At 39.7% G+C, this 15441-nt stretch overlaps 1 protein-coding gene across 7 annotated transcripts in view; it reads right to left on the reverse strand.

The window, feature by feature from the left end:
• The window catches only part of TNPO1 (transportin 1), a 167836-nt gene that overhangs the window by 105845 nt on the left and 46550 nt on the right, over positions 1-15441 (reverse strand). For 6 of the 7 annotated variants that reach the window (XR_007356564.2, XM_048849314.2, XM_048849316.2 and 3 more), the window contains one exon: positions 11713-11788. The exons of the other annotated variant lie outside the window; for it this stretch is intronic. Coding sequence is in view for 5 of the 6 variants with exons in the window: in XM_048849314.2 (XP_048705271.1) it covers positions 11713-11788 (76 nt within the window). In the remaining variant the exon portion in view is untranslated. The remainder of the gene's footprint in view (positions 1-11712; positions 11789-15441) is intronic. 7 annotated transcript variants of the gene reach the window in all.

Below are 15441 nucleotides of genomic sequence, written 5' to 3' on the forward strand. Positions count from 1 at the left end.
CTAAGACAAAATACGGGCTTGAGGGATAGCCTCTTTGTCCACCCTAGCCTCCTGTCCTTCAAAGGTCTCTTCGTGTTAGGGGTTTGGTGGAGGAGATTGAGACCACAGTCTCCTGGTGCAATGAAGCTAGAAGTCTATCAAAGTGCTGCCAATATGCTACCCAAGGATCCCACTATGGCCATAGGGCAGGCCCATACAGGAGAGAGGATAGTACCAAGGACTGATCCCACAACCCCTAATGTGGGCAAGGGTCCCTGTCAAAGTATGGGTTCCTGTAATGATGCAGAGGGGAACCCCACATTGATAAGGAGGAGATTCACTGAATGCCTCCCTCATCCTCCTGAATGTCCCTCAGGGGGGAGGGGGAGAAGAGGGGTGAAGAATCCTGTGGTATCAGGAAGCATTAGTAATCTGAAAACTGGGGTCTCAGTACTGACACTATCACTACCCGCAAGTAGTGGGACTTCGGCCTGTCTAACATTGACAAGTCCCTGGAGTAACAGAATTCCTACCGTACTGACTGGATCAGTACTGATGCAGCAATTGATTTGAGCAGTACTGTTGGCTTGAAATGTGTTGGCTCCAAAGCTGAAGGTGCATGCTTTGATTTTGTTGGTACTGACGGAGCCTAGTGTGAAGACACTGTTGCTAAGTCTGAAACAGACTGTGCTGGGGCCCTGCTGGCACCATGTTTCTCCAAAGTACTGTAGGATCTCCCTGCTCCACTGGTACTGGAGGAAGAGTCTTTCACCTCTATGGCGCCAAGTGAAGAGGTCTAGGCCTCAACACTATACACCTCACAGAAGATTGGGACTTCTTGGGAGCTGGCTCCTTGTGGTGAGAGACCACACTCCTCCTCTTCAGAGATTTCCCTGAGTCCTCCAAGATCTCCTTTTTATGTGAGATGTTAGCCAAAAGTTGAAGGGGCAATGAATCTGTTCAGAGACAAAATGTCCAAAGAGGGTCTCCTCACCTGACTCAGAAGCAGGTCAAAGGGAGTGCTCCATCAGCAGCTTCAGTTTGGTCTCCTGATTCTTCCAAACTCTAGATTTCAGAGCCAGGCAAAAGTTACTTGGGAGAGTCCCAGATCTCCCAAAAACGTAACAGATGCATAGAGTGGACGTCGTTGGTCGGGATAGCCTCTTGACAAAAGCCAGGCATGCCCAGCCAAGCCAAATAAGCTCTCCAGAAAAGTGGAGGAGAAGGCAAAAAAACAAACAAAAAAAAAAAAACCAAAAACCACACTAATTCTATACTCCCAACAACTAACACTAACTACAAAACATGATGAGGCATGCACAAGGTGAAACAAAAATATAAGAATGAAAACACATGGAGTACAAATTTAGAAGAGTCAAAAGGGTGTTCACCATCTAGCATCCATCATGGAATAAATAAAGGGATGCCACATGTTCTAGACATCTAGAATGGACTAGATAATACTTAGTCCTGCCATGAGTGCAGGGGATTGGTCGAGAGGACCTCTTGAGGTCCCTTCCAGTTCTATGATTCTATGTTAATTTCCAGATAAAATATGAGTCAAACTTGGGTCGTGCACACCATGGCTAATGTAGGCCAAGCTCCATGTGTTGGACTATGATTTATGTGCAAATACAGGCCCATCTTGGGTAGCTGGAAACCGCCCCCACCCCGCAAGTCCACCTGGGTGTACAGCTCAGCCTATATAAGCAACTAAGTGCAAAACTATGTACATTATAGCTAGCAGTTTACAGGTAGGCAGGGGGCGCCAGAGAGCTTCCTGAGGGAGCACCAAATGGGCACTTGATGGATCTGATTTTAGTGGAAACCAGGTTTTCCAGTTTTTTGATTTTTCACCAAAATCAATAGGCTTCTGCCCATCAGCATCTGGAACATTCCCCACAATTGATCAGATGCTCTTTTCAAAAGTTACTGCTTGACAAACTGACAAATTCTCTGAGTGCAGGGCCCTGCTTTGCTCGCTCCATTATGTTAGTCTATTTGCATTACAATAATTAATTCATGTCAGATAAGATATTTTAAAAAAAGTTAATAAGTACCAATGGTATATAGACAAGAGGTTGATTACTAACGATTTATAAAAGGTAACTGAAGTAGAGACCCTAAATTATTAAATCATACTTAGCCTGTCAAGAATCATTAAAACTCAGATAAATTCAGTCATAAAACCCTAAATTCTGTTAGTTTTAAAACTATACAGATCTGAAACAAAAATACTTTGTTTCCAAAGATTATCTAAGCAACTCCCATTAAAAACCCAGTTTTTCCTCCCTCCAATCCCCTCTCTCCCTTTAAAAAAAAAAATAAGAAAAAAAAGAAAAAAAAAGTAATTTGTTTTTAAAAATAACTTTAGGATGATTCCAGTTAACTCCGCCACAACAATATCCTGGGCTAAATAGACAATAAGGCTAGAAGGTTTATTAGTCTGGGATATGGCAAGGAGTCAACAGGAAGTATCGAAAGTTACATGGTATCGAAAGTTACACAATATTGTGTTCCAGCATAGATCTGACTGTAGGATCAGGATTATAGGGGCTTAATTCCTATGTAAACTGAAAAATATTTAATACCTAGAATTAGGTGGGAAGACTGTCAAAAGCTGATTATGTTTATAGGTGCATGACAGATAAGTTGAAAATAGGAGGCAATCAAGCCATAGGGATTTGCATAAGAACTGCATGGTTAAAGAACAAATTGTATGGACATGCAAATCTCAACATTCTGATTGTCCAAAGGCCATTGTTAGGAAGAGGACAGGGACTTGCATAATAGAGCAATAAATATACAGTTATGGATCAGCAGCTGTACTGCCATCCATGTAGTGCACAGCTAAGAATTCTGTGTATAGTATTTTGAAACTGTAATTATTGCTACTCGTTAGCAGACAGATTCATCATTCCAATATCAAGGGAACCCTACCAGCGTTGTTTTAGGTTCTTACTGAAGTTATGTTCCTATATTTAGGCAGTTGGGACAAATCTGTTTTCCCCACTACAAGAATCTACTGTTGATCACGGTAATTTCAGATAAATTAACAAGGAATGCCATGGTCTACGTACACCGAAATTGTTTGAAATATTTTCCATTCACACAGCATTTTAGGCCAGAAGTGCTACCCTTTATGAAGCCACTTAAAAGAGAGCATTAACAAAAGAGGGGGAGGTTTTCTTGAAAAACGTATGGTCTTACAATTGTGCTAGCACTGCATAAATATATACTAGATCATCAGCCCCCCCAGAGAAATGTCAAATAATATTCACTTAACTGTGCTTTTGCCTCCAACAGTATTATTCCAACAGGATACTCATTCCTCTGTTTTACCTCTTTAGTGTAAGACTAGCAGTACTCTAGCTTTTAAAGATTTTTGACACTTCAGAACAGCAGTTTTACCAACTAATTATTTCATCACATACCTTGTGATGTTGGCTGTTTTTATTAAATCTCCAACTCCCAATTCAAAATACATACTTTCTAATTTTCCAAAAAGATTAAGTTTCTAGCCTCACAGAAGTGGAGAAAATCCTAAATCATTCTGAAATCAGGAAACATAAATAGAACACACCAGTTATTGTTTTGCAGTATGGGGTCATGATTTTTAAGCTAAAATCCTGGTTTTTGAATATTTAGAGTCACCAGTACGGCAACATTAATGGGGAAGAGCATGAGTCAGATCCCTACTGGCTGTCACACCTCATCCTGCCAGGGTGCAAACACTACCCCCCAAAGCAGTCCATTCCTCAGTTGCCCGGGAAGCAAGCATCTCAGGATATAGGCCAATTTATCAAATGATGATCAATTAAAAAACCACCACCACCACATACGAAAGAAATAGAAACAAGTATTAAGGTACCTTATGAAGATATGGTCACAATCCCAAGAGGTTCAAGGTGGGGAAAAATGCACTCTGAATTATTTGGAAAACTACAGATCTGCAAAATAGACTAATGGAAAAAAGCCTTCACATAAAAAGTTGGCTAAAAATAAGGACATCCTGAAATGAAACAAAACTTCTTGTAAGCATGGGAGAGTCCAGCCTCCCCCTACCTTAGAAACAAGTGCTACCATTCACAGTATGAACAGACACACTCTTAAAGACTGAATCCAAGCAGTAACATTTGTAAGTACGTAGCTGCTTCATGGGTGTCTGAGAAACATTCCCAAAGCAGACAGTGTGGCAGCCTACCCTCAGTCTCATTTTTAAGACAGAAGACATTGCAGTATAAAATGCAGACAGACATCCATTTAGACAGTCCTCTTGATAACAGCACTGCCAAGCAAATGGGAATCAAAAATGTTTGGGTAAAAATCAACTTAAAAAAATCACATTTTTAATTTAAAAAGTCAAATATTTTTAAAAATAAAGCTGTTTAAAGTCTGAATTTAATACAAAATTATTAAAGCCTAAATTTATCATCTCTTAAAACATTTAAATAAAATAAATAAATACACGGAATCCACAGCTTCTATCAAAAACTGAGTTAAAGGCTGCTTTCCTATATAAAGAAAGGGGGGGGAGAAGAGGGGTGTGAGAATTAACTTTTGAAGTCAAACTTTATAAAATATGGCACAACAGGGCTAGTTTTGTTTAATAAAAATAAATTTTATATGCTGTTGTGTTCAATTAAATTCCAGTTACCAACCTCATGCACCTTGATACAAGTCATGAGCAAAAAATTAATTAACTAGTAAATAAGCATCATTCATCATTTTCTAACATACTAAAAGCGTTCAATTAAGGTCCTGAAAATATTAAGCTATATAATTGCTTAAATAAGTGTATATAGTGCACCTTCCTAAATAGCAAAAAGATGTACCAAATCTAGCATGAAGGCTCTGTTTAGTTATAAATCAACATTTTAATGGTTGTATCAACCAATGAGAATGCACCTTTCTTTAGAAAAATAAAGGAAGTACAAACAGAAAAGTTGATTAAAATAGATTTAAATAAAGGCTTTCCACTTGGTGATTTAAATCCTGATCAAGAGTTTAGTGACTTATGGTCTTTAGTATGCTGTGAGAAAAAAAAAAAGCGTACATGGGAATACAGGCTTTATGTAAGTTTTAAAACCTATTTAAGAAATAATTTAAGGTAATTTTTTTCTGTCAAAATGAAAGCTGAAAACAAGCTGTGACACCTATAGCCCAGTTTCAAAATAGGACTGTTTGTAATGTCTAAGCAGCATAAACTGAAGTGATGAAAGATCATAGATCTGAATTTACAATTTTGCTGGATGGATGAAAAGTTGAGTGACTGGTGGTTGTTGTTGTTGTTTTTTGGGGGGGGGGGGGGGGGGGGGAGATGACCCTAGGATTCTTTTATAGGATTTTTATATTTCATTTTCTATAAAACAGATGACAATGTCATCTCCAGACCATTTCACCTGGATACAACAATGCCAGCTTCTTCAATCCAGAGCATGAGACTACCTGTATCAATACTGTAGGGAACAGACTTGCAACCGAAACAGTGTAGAACTCCAAATATTTTTTAAATTGCTGACTTAGGCAGCACTTCTCCAAACTGACACTAGCTAAAAGTGACCTAATCCAATCCTTAGATTAGCTTACTTGGCACCAAAATAGGCCTCACACCAGACTTATCCAAAGATCTAGGAAGGAGATGTTGCAAGGCAGAGTAAGCAAAATTCACAAACCATAAGAATCAAGGGTAAGGCCAAGAAGCCTTACAAGCCGTCTGACAGAAGATAGTCTCAAGATTCTGGAATGTCTATCACATTGATGTGAGGAAGTCACCTCCACCTGGACCACATGCATCAATCACAGGCTACATGAACCTTTGCCCTATCTGTGGACACACCGAAAGAAAGCCTGTTAATGTGAAGCACTGCTCCTTGCATAGAGTCAGAGCGGAAACTGCAGGCAAGTCAAGACCACTGCAAGAGCTGAAGAGTTTGCAAAGCCCTTACCTTATTTTTAGTAGGCCGAGAGGTCTCCAGCCTATGTAGCCTTTTATTTTTAGGGCACTGGAGTTGAAGTGTGGTTGTGTGTATGTAAGCACCAACTAAGTCCAAATGCGGAAGGCACATGAAAGAAAAGTTCAGCTAAATACGCCATAATCATCATCTCAAAGCTACTGTTTTATGTTTGAAAGTCCTCAAAGACTAGAAATTTTCCCCTGTAATTTTTGGTGTAAGATGTCAAACTTTGGTTTCTCAAGTGTTTTGTTAAAATCTGTACTGTAATAATGCCTCCAGGGGGAAGGAAGGTATTAACCACCATATAACGGACATCTGAGAAGGAAACTTAATAATTGGCTCCAAGGTTGTGGTTCAGTTAACATATTTAACCATTCAAATTATAATTGATTGACTTTGTTAAATTCTTTAGCTGGGATTTATAACCAAGCAGATAGTCACAATCTAACAATGATCAAACTAATTTGATGATTTAATTCAAACCCAATAGAGACTAATTTGTTGATCTGATCTTTACATGATAGTTGAATTGCTTTATTCTTGGTTCAGTGTAATAGCAGCTTTGCTCTGGTGATGATTTCTTTAATTAAAATTTATAAAAATACTAAGTCACAAACCTTTGAGTCTCCAGAACCTTTGAGGATTAACCTAAAAGCCTGACAAGTTACCTCTGATTAGTCTTTGGTTCACAACAGAAGTCTAAGAACCTTTTAACATTAAGCATATGGAGACACACTTCAATGTGATAAGCATATTAAGAATGCTGGCAGAATGACAGACTCATCAAGGTGGACCACCACCATCCTGGGAGGTGAATCTAATGTGAGTCTGCAGTACTTCATTTTTGCAAAAATCTGATCAAGTTTGAAGCTAGCCTACTGCTACCTGGAACCTGATCTTCCACATAAGGTTAAATTCACAGGACTGAGTGTTTCAAAGAGTTTTAATCCACATTAGTATGCCACATCAAAGTGGGGCTTTAGAAAGCATCAAGCTGCACACAAGCATGACAAGGGGCTGCAGACACTGATCTACTCTCAACTAATTCACAATCAACAGAAAGCTTCCAAAATGAACCTGAATGGAGGGAGTCTTCAAAGCGGGCACAGACACAAAGAAGTTAGTAAAGCAATTTGAGGTGGGTGAGGAGAGTACCCCAATTGAAGAGAACTACCTTGACCACTAACCTCTCTTTTTGAGATGACAGGTCCTTCTCATAGATGTTCTTGAGATGCTAGGACATGAGTTATCTACTGGAAGACACCATACTTACAGATCTTTACCCTGTCATCAGGGATCAAAGCAAAAGGTCTTGAGCGCCCTAGATGTGGAATATTATCTAGGCCAGATTCTCTCTCAATCTGATAGAATCAACTCTGCCCAGCCGCAACAGTACAGAGAACTACACTTATCTGAGCTAGTATGAGGCGAATACTATCACACTTTTCTCTCTCAACTTTGCCAGGACCTTAGCTAGGAGAATGAGCAGTAGAAAAGTCAGAGACATCTCTTTCCCTACAGTATGGAAAAGGCATCCTTTGCTAATGTGACTTTTTATGGAAGCCACGAGCAGGCCACCAGTAGTTTTCTGCTTTGGTAAGTAATGATGAGATCCACCTCGAATGTCCCTTAGAAGAGGGACTGGCTGGCACTTCCATATCCTGAAGCCACTTGTAAGGATGTGTTCCAGATGATCTCATCTGCAATTGTGGTCTCCTTTCTTGCCATGTACACATGTACTATGAAAGTCTTGTGGAGTAGAGCATATTCCAGCCCCTGAAGACTTACCTAACAGGTGGCAAAGCCCAGTACCTCCCTGCTCATTTTTGTGTTCCTTATGCAAATGAGAGCCCTGATAGTCACTGAACCAGGAACACTTCTGGGGATACTAAGCACGTGGACACCTAAGGCACACAGAGCCACACTGATCTCCAGAACATTCATATGCAACATTCCTTGAAAGACTGAACTCCCTGGATACTGAGACCCTCTGTATGAGATCCTCTATCCTAAGCTGGATGCAACCATGATCGCTACAGTTTGGACAGGAGACATTTGGAAGTCCATTACAAACTAAGTTCTCCTCAGACAATGAGACACTGAAGTCTCATTACTGGGATGTGACAGGAGACTTGCTTATGACCACTGAGACCTCAGAGTCCAGAGGCTGCTTCACACGGAGACATGTCATGATTAGTATAAATATTATTGGAGCTATCTGGTATGATTGTTCTTTGTCAGGAGGGCTTATACTTCTGGCATGAGAAAGATGCTGTACGAGAGCATTCTTGGTGGACTGGGCAGGGACACTAGCCCCCAAAAGTTCTTCTATAAATCTGATCATATTATCCCATTTAACAATTCCTGGTAGTCATGCAGACTCCCAAGACTTCTGACAAGGTGGCAATGACATGCTACTGTTAGTGGCGAATTGGCAAATCTCTCCGGAAACCCTTCATTTCACAAACTCTCATGCCTTTATGGCCAAAGGACAGATGAAGTTATGGAAGAAAGCAATTTCCCTTACCAACATTTTTCCTTAAGAAGCTAATCTGAAGCCTCCGTTTAGCAGTCTCAAAAAAGGAGCTAAAAAACCGGTTTATGAAGGCACAGACCAGATCAGCATTAGATGTGGGCAACCTCTGGTGTTTGAAACAATGGCAAAAGCTGTGCTCTTTTTTGAGATTCCTAAAAAGAGGCTTCTGGTCCCTTAAAGCCTACTATTGATTCAAAAGCTAACTTTTTGCACATGGAGCTTTTCCCTTCCTTCCATACAGGACTCAGAGACTTGCATACAGGCCTGAGAGAATGCAGTATTTCTGTAGTCATTTTTGCCTTCACCAAAGAGCACCCTACCTGTTCATCAAATGAGTCTTTTTCCCCCCCAATTTAAAACAAGTCCTCAAACTCTCTGGATTTCCTGGTGAAGCTCAGGTGCTGACAGCTGAACAGACATAAGGGCATACACCCCAAGACTGCCACCTCTGCCACTGTCTCACATGCATCAAATATTACCCATGCCTGATACTGGGCTAACTCAACATTCTCATGGACTAGCTTTGAAGCTCCTAGCATCTTTCTTGAGGAATAAGGTTACTGAAGGTGTGAATTTTTTTGCACAGCTTCTCCTGCCCTTTAGTTATGAAGGCATGGCCACCCCTGTTGAGAAGGGTTGCAAAATGGACTGGCAAATTGTTCATTAAAATAAGTCTCAGTACTACAGATCAGGATTCTGAGGTGCAGAGCGTGGCCACTCTTTCCTCTAAGCAAGCTCTTAAAATATTGCTGCCAGCATCCTGAGGGATTACATGATATTTTTAACCGTCTTTAGGAGCTGCAGCAGCTTGATGCATCTGCCACACCTTCACCAGCTGCTCCAAAATAGAGTGCAAGGGCATGGTAGCTATTGAATGTGGGGGAGCGGATGTTCCTCTGCAATGAATATGTACTTCCAGTCAGATGAATACTCCAACTCATTTGAGTCCAGGTAACAATCCTCAATCTTGGATAACACCTTAGTATCTGAATTGTCCAAGCAATATGGAGGGGGTACTTAGAACATATTAAGTACTCCAGGAGCCACCAGCACTGGCTAAGCTGAAGATGCCAGTGTTGAGGCCAGAGCTTCCTGGGCCAGGAGCGCTGACTGAGGCTGAAGGTTCAGCCTCAGGACAAAGAGAGCATTGACTTTGTAACGAGATTCTACCCCTGCTGATGCAGAGCAAAAGGCATTTTTTGAAGTACTATGGGCTTCTGCACAACCTTAGGGCCTATGTGATATAAAACACCAATTCAGCCCCTTCCCGAGAACAGCTCTTTCAGTACTTTCTTGGCTCCACCCAATTCAGGGTTGAATTCCTCCTCACTCTCTACCACTGGTGGGGCTGGCCCTTTATATTTGGCAGCAGCTCTGAAGTGGTCATTTTGCAACTAGCAGTGTTTCCTGCTCTTCTTCCCCACAAAGCTGTAATTACCTATAAGCAATAAGAAAAAAAAATGGTGGACAACCTGATTGAATATTTTAACAGCCAGGAATGATTATGCTGAATCATCAAGAATATACAAATACCCAGAATCAATCCCTTCTAAATTTCAACCACAAGACACAATAGGGAGGGGGGAAAAAACAGGAAGTTTAGATATAAAGCTGCATGTAGAAAGGGGCTTCAACAGAACCAAGTGTGGTGTGGTTGGTTCTCTTGTCATCTCTTCCATTTGTCTTGTGCAAAGCTATAGACTTCAAGCATGTATTTTCAAGGAGCTGATGCAGAGATCTCAACTTTGCTGTTCATAGCACAAAGCACTTCAGCTTTGAAATAATCATGCTGGGCTTACTGGGGAGCAGGGTCTGGGGAATCTGGGTCTGTGCATGGATGGTGCTGGCAGTCCATCCCAACATTCCAGTGATCTTGGCTGGCTCAGGCTTTAGTTTTCAGTTTATCCTTCAAAGCCCTATGGACAAGCTTGGGCTGGACTTCAAGAAGTTTCTCTGGAGTGCCGGAAAGAGGAACTGGAGCCACTCCCTATATTGCTAGTGCTCAGAGTGACATATGAAGACATAGCTGACACCCCCACACATCACAGTAGACTCCTTCCTTCATTCTTGACATACACCCTCCCTCCCCACCCAACCAAAATACAGAAAAGCACAAGCTAAGAAGATTGTTACTTTTTTTGTATAACCTTGATTTGAACGAAGCATCAAGCAAGTGCTGGGCTGAGTACAAAGCACTCCTGATGCATCAAGAAATATGCATTTTAAAAAACACAAATTGTTGAAGCACACTGAGTCAGGTGCCAGTACACTGAGAAGAGCCAGAGAAAACTTCAGGGGAAGAGCTCCAAGGGAGAACGGCTGAAACTCCAAGAAAAATAAAAGCAAGAACATGCCAACATGGTATAAGAGAGCTGAAACACATGCCACAGTAGGCAAAAAACACCCTGCCAAGGTAGTTACTGGAGCAGGCCCTCAAAACACTTGCAGTAAAGGCTTCACAAATTAGGCAACTGGACTGGCAATTAAGACTGACTGGAAAGGACACTAAATAATAAAAAGAATGCACTGAGACAATATGAAATATTGATGCAATGCAAAAAGAGTTAATGATGAGCTTCTTCACCACCATTACCAAGAAAGAATTGAATGGTAAATTTGGAGATCAGTATTTAAACCCAGCAGATGACCTGGTTCACACTTACTGTCCACAAGAGTAAACAATCTTTAATAAATAATGGAGTTGTAACAGTCTTCCACTAAGGAGCCAAGACCCAAGAGCAAGTATTCTGCTAGATGGGGTCTTCAGAGAAACCTTTAATACCTCTTCTCTAACACCACAAACTCTCTCTCCATCAGAAACTACTAAATATGCCAAATTGTGTAATGGTTTTAATAGCATGCACAAACTACTTGGTCTAATCCTGTTAGAAATTCATTTGGATTTGTGACCTCTGAACCATCTGTCTTCCAACAAGGAAGGTTATTACACAATCTCATTTTACTCTGATGAAGCACTGATGCTAACATCCAGAAAAAAAAACAAAGGAAAGCTAGGACGCAACCCAGTCTAAAGCCTTGATCCTACCACTGGCAATATGCAGGCAGCCCCCTGAGCCCATCCAGATCCCTAATAGTCATTAAAGCTCCACACAAGTGTCTGTGGAGCAGGTGGCAGAATCAGCACCTAAAATCTATCCTTCAGTCCTAAAAAATCTAGACAAATGAATTAAAGTCATTACACAATGCCTAGAATAAGATAACAAAAACCCAGCAGCTTACCTTCAGACTTTAATTTCGTAAGAACAAATATCAGGTAGTTGTTAAAATCTGGATACTGATTCAGTTGTTCCAGTTTCTAAAAAGTAAGGTTGTTAAGGAAAATGTATACGTTTCAAAGATTACACTAAAGTTGAGTGATTACTTAGACATGTAATTGTTAATACTTCCAAATAGCACTATACTTCCACAGTGACAGACTTTTAAAACACAAATGATGTTCTTGTACATAAGTCTCTTTTCCATTCCACTAATATCTCAGGAGCATATTAAACAGTAACTATTAAAGTTAGACATTTTTAAGTCAGTAGGTCCACATAACTTGCATCCAAGAGTTTTAAAAGAGCTGGCTGAGGAGACCTAGACTAGTAATGTTGATTTCAAAGCATTTCAGAAGACTGGGCTAACACTGTGCCACTATTTTTAAAAGATAAACAGGATAACCTAGGAAATTATAAGCCTGATAATGAAGGGGCTGATATCAGACTTGATTAATAAAGAATTAAAGGAGGATAATATAATTTATGCCAATCAACATCAGTTTATGGAAGACAGATGCTGTCAAACGAACTTCATCTCTTTTTTTAAATGAGATAAATTTGGTTTGTAAAGCTAATAGTGTTGATGTAATAGACTTCTGGAAGGCATTTGACTTAGTCCCACATGACAGTCCTGATTAAAAACTAGAAAGATAAAATTAATACGGCACACTTTAAATGGATTAAAAGATGGCTTACTGATGGGTCTCAAAATGTAATTAAATGGGGAATCTTGGAGTGGGTGTGTTTCTAGTGAGGTCCCACAGTAATCTGTTCTTGAGCTAAATTATTTAACATTTTTATTTATTACCTAGAAGAAAAACACAAACAAAAATTGGGGGAATGGTAAATAATCAAGAGGACAGGTCACTGATTCAGAGTAATCTAGATCACTTGGTAAACTGGGCACAAGAGAACAGAACATGTTTTAATATGTCTAAATATAAATTATATCTCTAGAAACAAATAATGTAGGCCATACTTATAGGATGAAGGACTCTATCCTGGGAAGCAGTGACTCTGGAAAGGATTTGGGGGACATGGTGGATAAACAGCTCAACATGAGATCCCAATGCGATTCTGTAGCCAAAAAGGGCTAAGGAGATCCCGGAATGCATGAACAGGAGAATTTCAAGTAGGAGTAGAGAAGTTATTTTGCCTCTCTATTTGCACTGGTGCAACGGCTGCTGGAATACTGTGTCCAATTCTGGTGTCCACAATGCAAGAAGGCTGTAGATAAATTGGAGAGGGTTCAGAGAAGAGTCACTAGAGTGATTAAAGCATTAGAAAACATGCCTTACAGTAAGAGACTCAAAGAGCTCAATCTATTTAGTTTAATGAAGAGAAGCTTATGGGGTGACGATCACAGTCTTATAAATACATATATAGGGAGGAAAATATTTAATAATGGGCTCTTCAATCTAGCAGAAAAAGGTATAGCATGATCTAATGTCTGGAAGCTGAAGCTAGACAAATTCAGACTAAAAAGGCAGCATAATGTTTTTTTTTTTAAAATGCGAGTAATTAACCATTGGAACAACTTACCACAGGTTGCAACAGAGTCTCTTATCACTGAATTTCTAAATCAAGGTTGGATATTTTTCTAAAAGATACTGTTTAGGAATTATTTTGGGGAAGTTCTACACAGGAGGTCACACAGGATGATCACAAAGATTCCTTCTGGCCTTGGAATCTATGAAATATGTAGCACAGCTTGTAATGTAGAGAGTAAAAAAATCTGAAGTCAGTTTCCAGCAATTTTAATACTGAAGTACAACATTTAATTAACTTCTAAGCATCCATGTAGAGTCCTTTGTATTATTCATAGTTAAATATTTAAAGTATGAACAGCATCAACTTTAAGCCAGACATTGAACCGCTATTCAGCAAGACATTAAAGCATGTCTAACATGTTTCATTTTTACTGCAAATAATATTGTATTTCACCATTAAAACTACTGAACCTTAGTATGGTCTCCGAGGCATAAAAGTGTGATCTTTAAGACTTCAACAAGACTACTCTCTTGCTTAATTCTAGGCACATGCTTAAGCAGCTTGCCAAACTGCAGCTTAATTGAGCACTAAGAGTCGAGAATTTTTTTAAATCATGAATGGCTGATACATTGTAGCATAAAGGTTTTTGTTTTGTTTTTTTTTAGGGGGTGAAGGAGTGGGTTTACTTAAAACGGTAAATATTTAATACAAGATAATCCTTACATATAATGCCCATTTCCTAGAATACAAACTATATATCATAAGGATTATCTATCTTGTATGGTATTACCATCATATTATATATATATATATATATATATATATATATATATATAAATAAAACTCCTGGGGAAAATCTGCACCACTGCGATGCAGAAAAATACCTCCTCCACCACAGATTCCCTTCACTTCCTTACAGAAAATAGTTTCTGTGGGGGAAGCAAAGAGAAGATGCACCAGTGCTCACTCACTCATCCCTCCCCTCAGCCACGCATCTGGAAACCCCTCCGTCTCAGGAACTTCCTGCATCCAGAACCCCCACCCCACTGAGCCCCAACCAGCTGCACCCTGACCTCTCCACCCTACTAAGCCCCACTCCCCCAGCCTCTCCCCCACCCCTTTAACCACACTTCACCTGGACTCCAGTGCAGAGTCCCATTCCCCCTGAACCCAGAGCTGTGCACCAAGTCCCTGTGCATCCAGATTCTCTCCCGACCCACCCACCCACCCACCCACCTTCCCGCACCCAACTTGTGCCACACGGAACACTGGTACTCTTGAGGGAAATCTTTGCCAAAAAAATTAAAAGTTTTAAAATTCTGCGTATTTTATTTGTCAAAACACAAACAATATAATCACACCATTTTCAAGTATTCTGGTAATTTATTTCAAAATACTTATCAGCAAATAATTGAAAATATAGTGTGATATTGTGTAATTTTTACAAAGAATATGCAGAATTTTGCAGAATTTTAAAATATTGTGCACAGAATTTTTAATTTTTTGGTGCAGACACACACACTACCAAAAATGCCACCTCTTTAAGGTATCATGGAGGAACTATAAACAGTATTACGGTGTTCACTAATTCTACTGTACTACAACAGGCCTACAGTTTTTCTATGATTTGTCATTTCCAGCTATTCAAAATTTGCAAGTATTTCACTGCTGGTTGCCTAGCAACAGTGATTTGGCATGTTGCTAAATCCTTTTATTTCCATGCCCTGGTTAACTCGCCAATAGTACTTAAATATCTGAAGCTACAAGTGTGCAACAGCACCATGCTGTTAACTCCTATATTTAAATTATATATTAAAAAAACAAACAATTACGCAACAAAATTTCTAAATGATCAAGATTAGCTGCTTAACAGGCAACTGTTACCTAATGTTGTCATATTCAGAAACAGAATAACTAGAGTTTCAAATAAGAAATTACCAAAAATATCTATAGTTTGTATCAGGTAATGACTCGGTTCAAAAATAAAAGCTTTATATATTGGGCTACTAAAGCCCTTCTCTCTCCTTTGCTGTGAAAGAGAGTATGAACTATGGTGGAAAAGCCTCTTTGGTTAAAAAAAAACAACAACCAGGGTTGGAATAACAGAATCAATATGGCATGTTCTACACATCTTTGGAAGACGGTGAACCCTCCCCAAGAGCCAAATAATTGTAGTCAAGACTAGCATGACTTAGGCTTT

This window comes from Caretta caretta, chromosome 5 (assembly GCF_965140235.1).
Source record: "Caretta caretta isolate rCarCar2 chromosome 5, rCarCar1.hap1, whole genome shotgun sequence".
In the NCBI taxonomy this organism is placed as follows: domain Eukaryota; kingdom Metazoa; phylum Chordata; order Testudines; family Cheloniidae; genus Caretta; species Caretta caretta.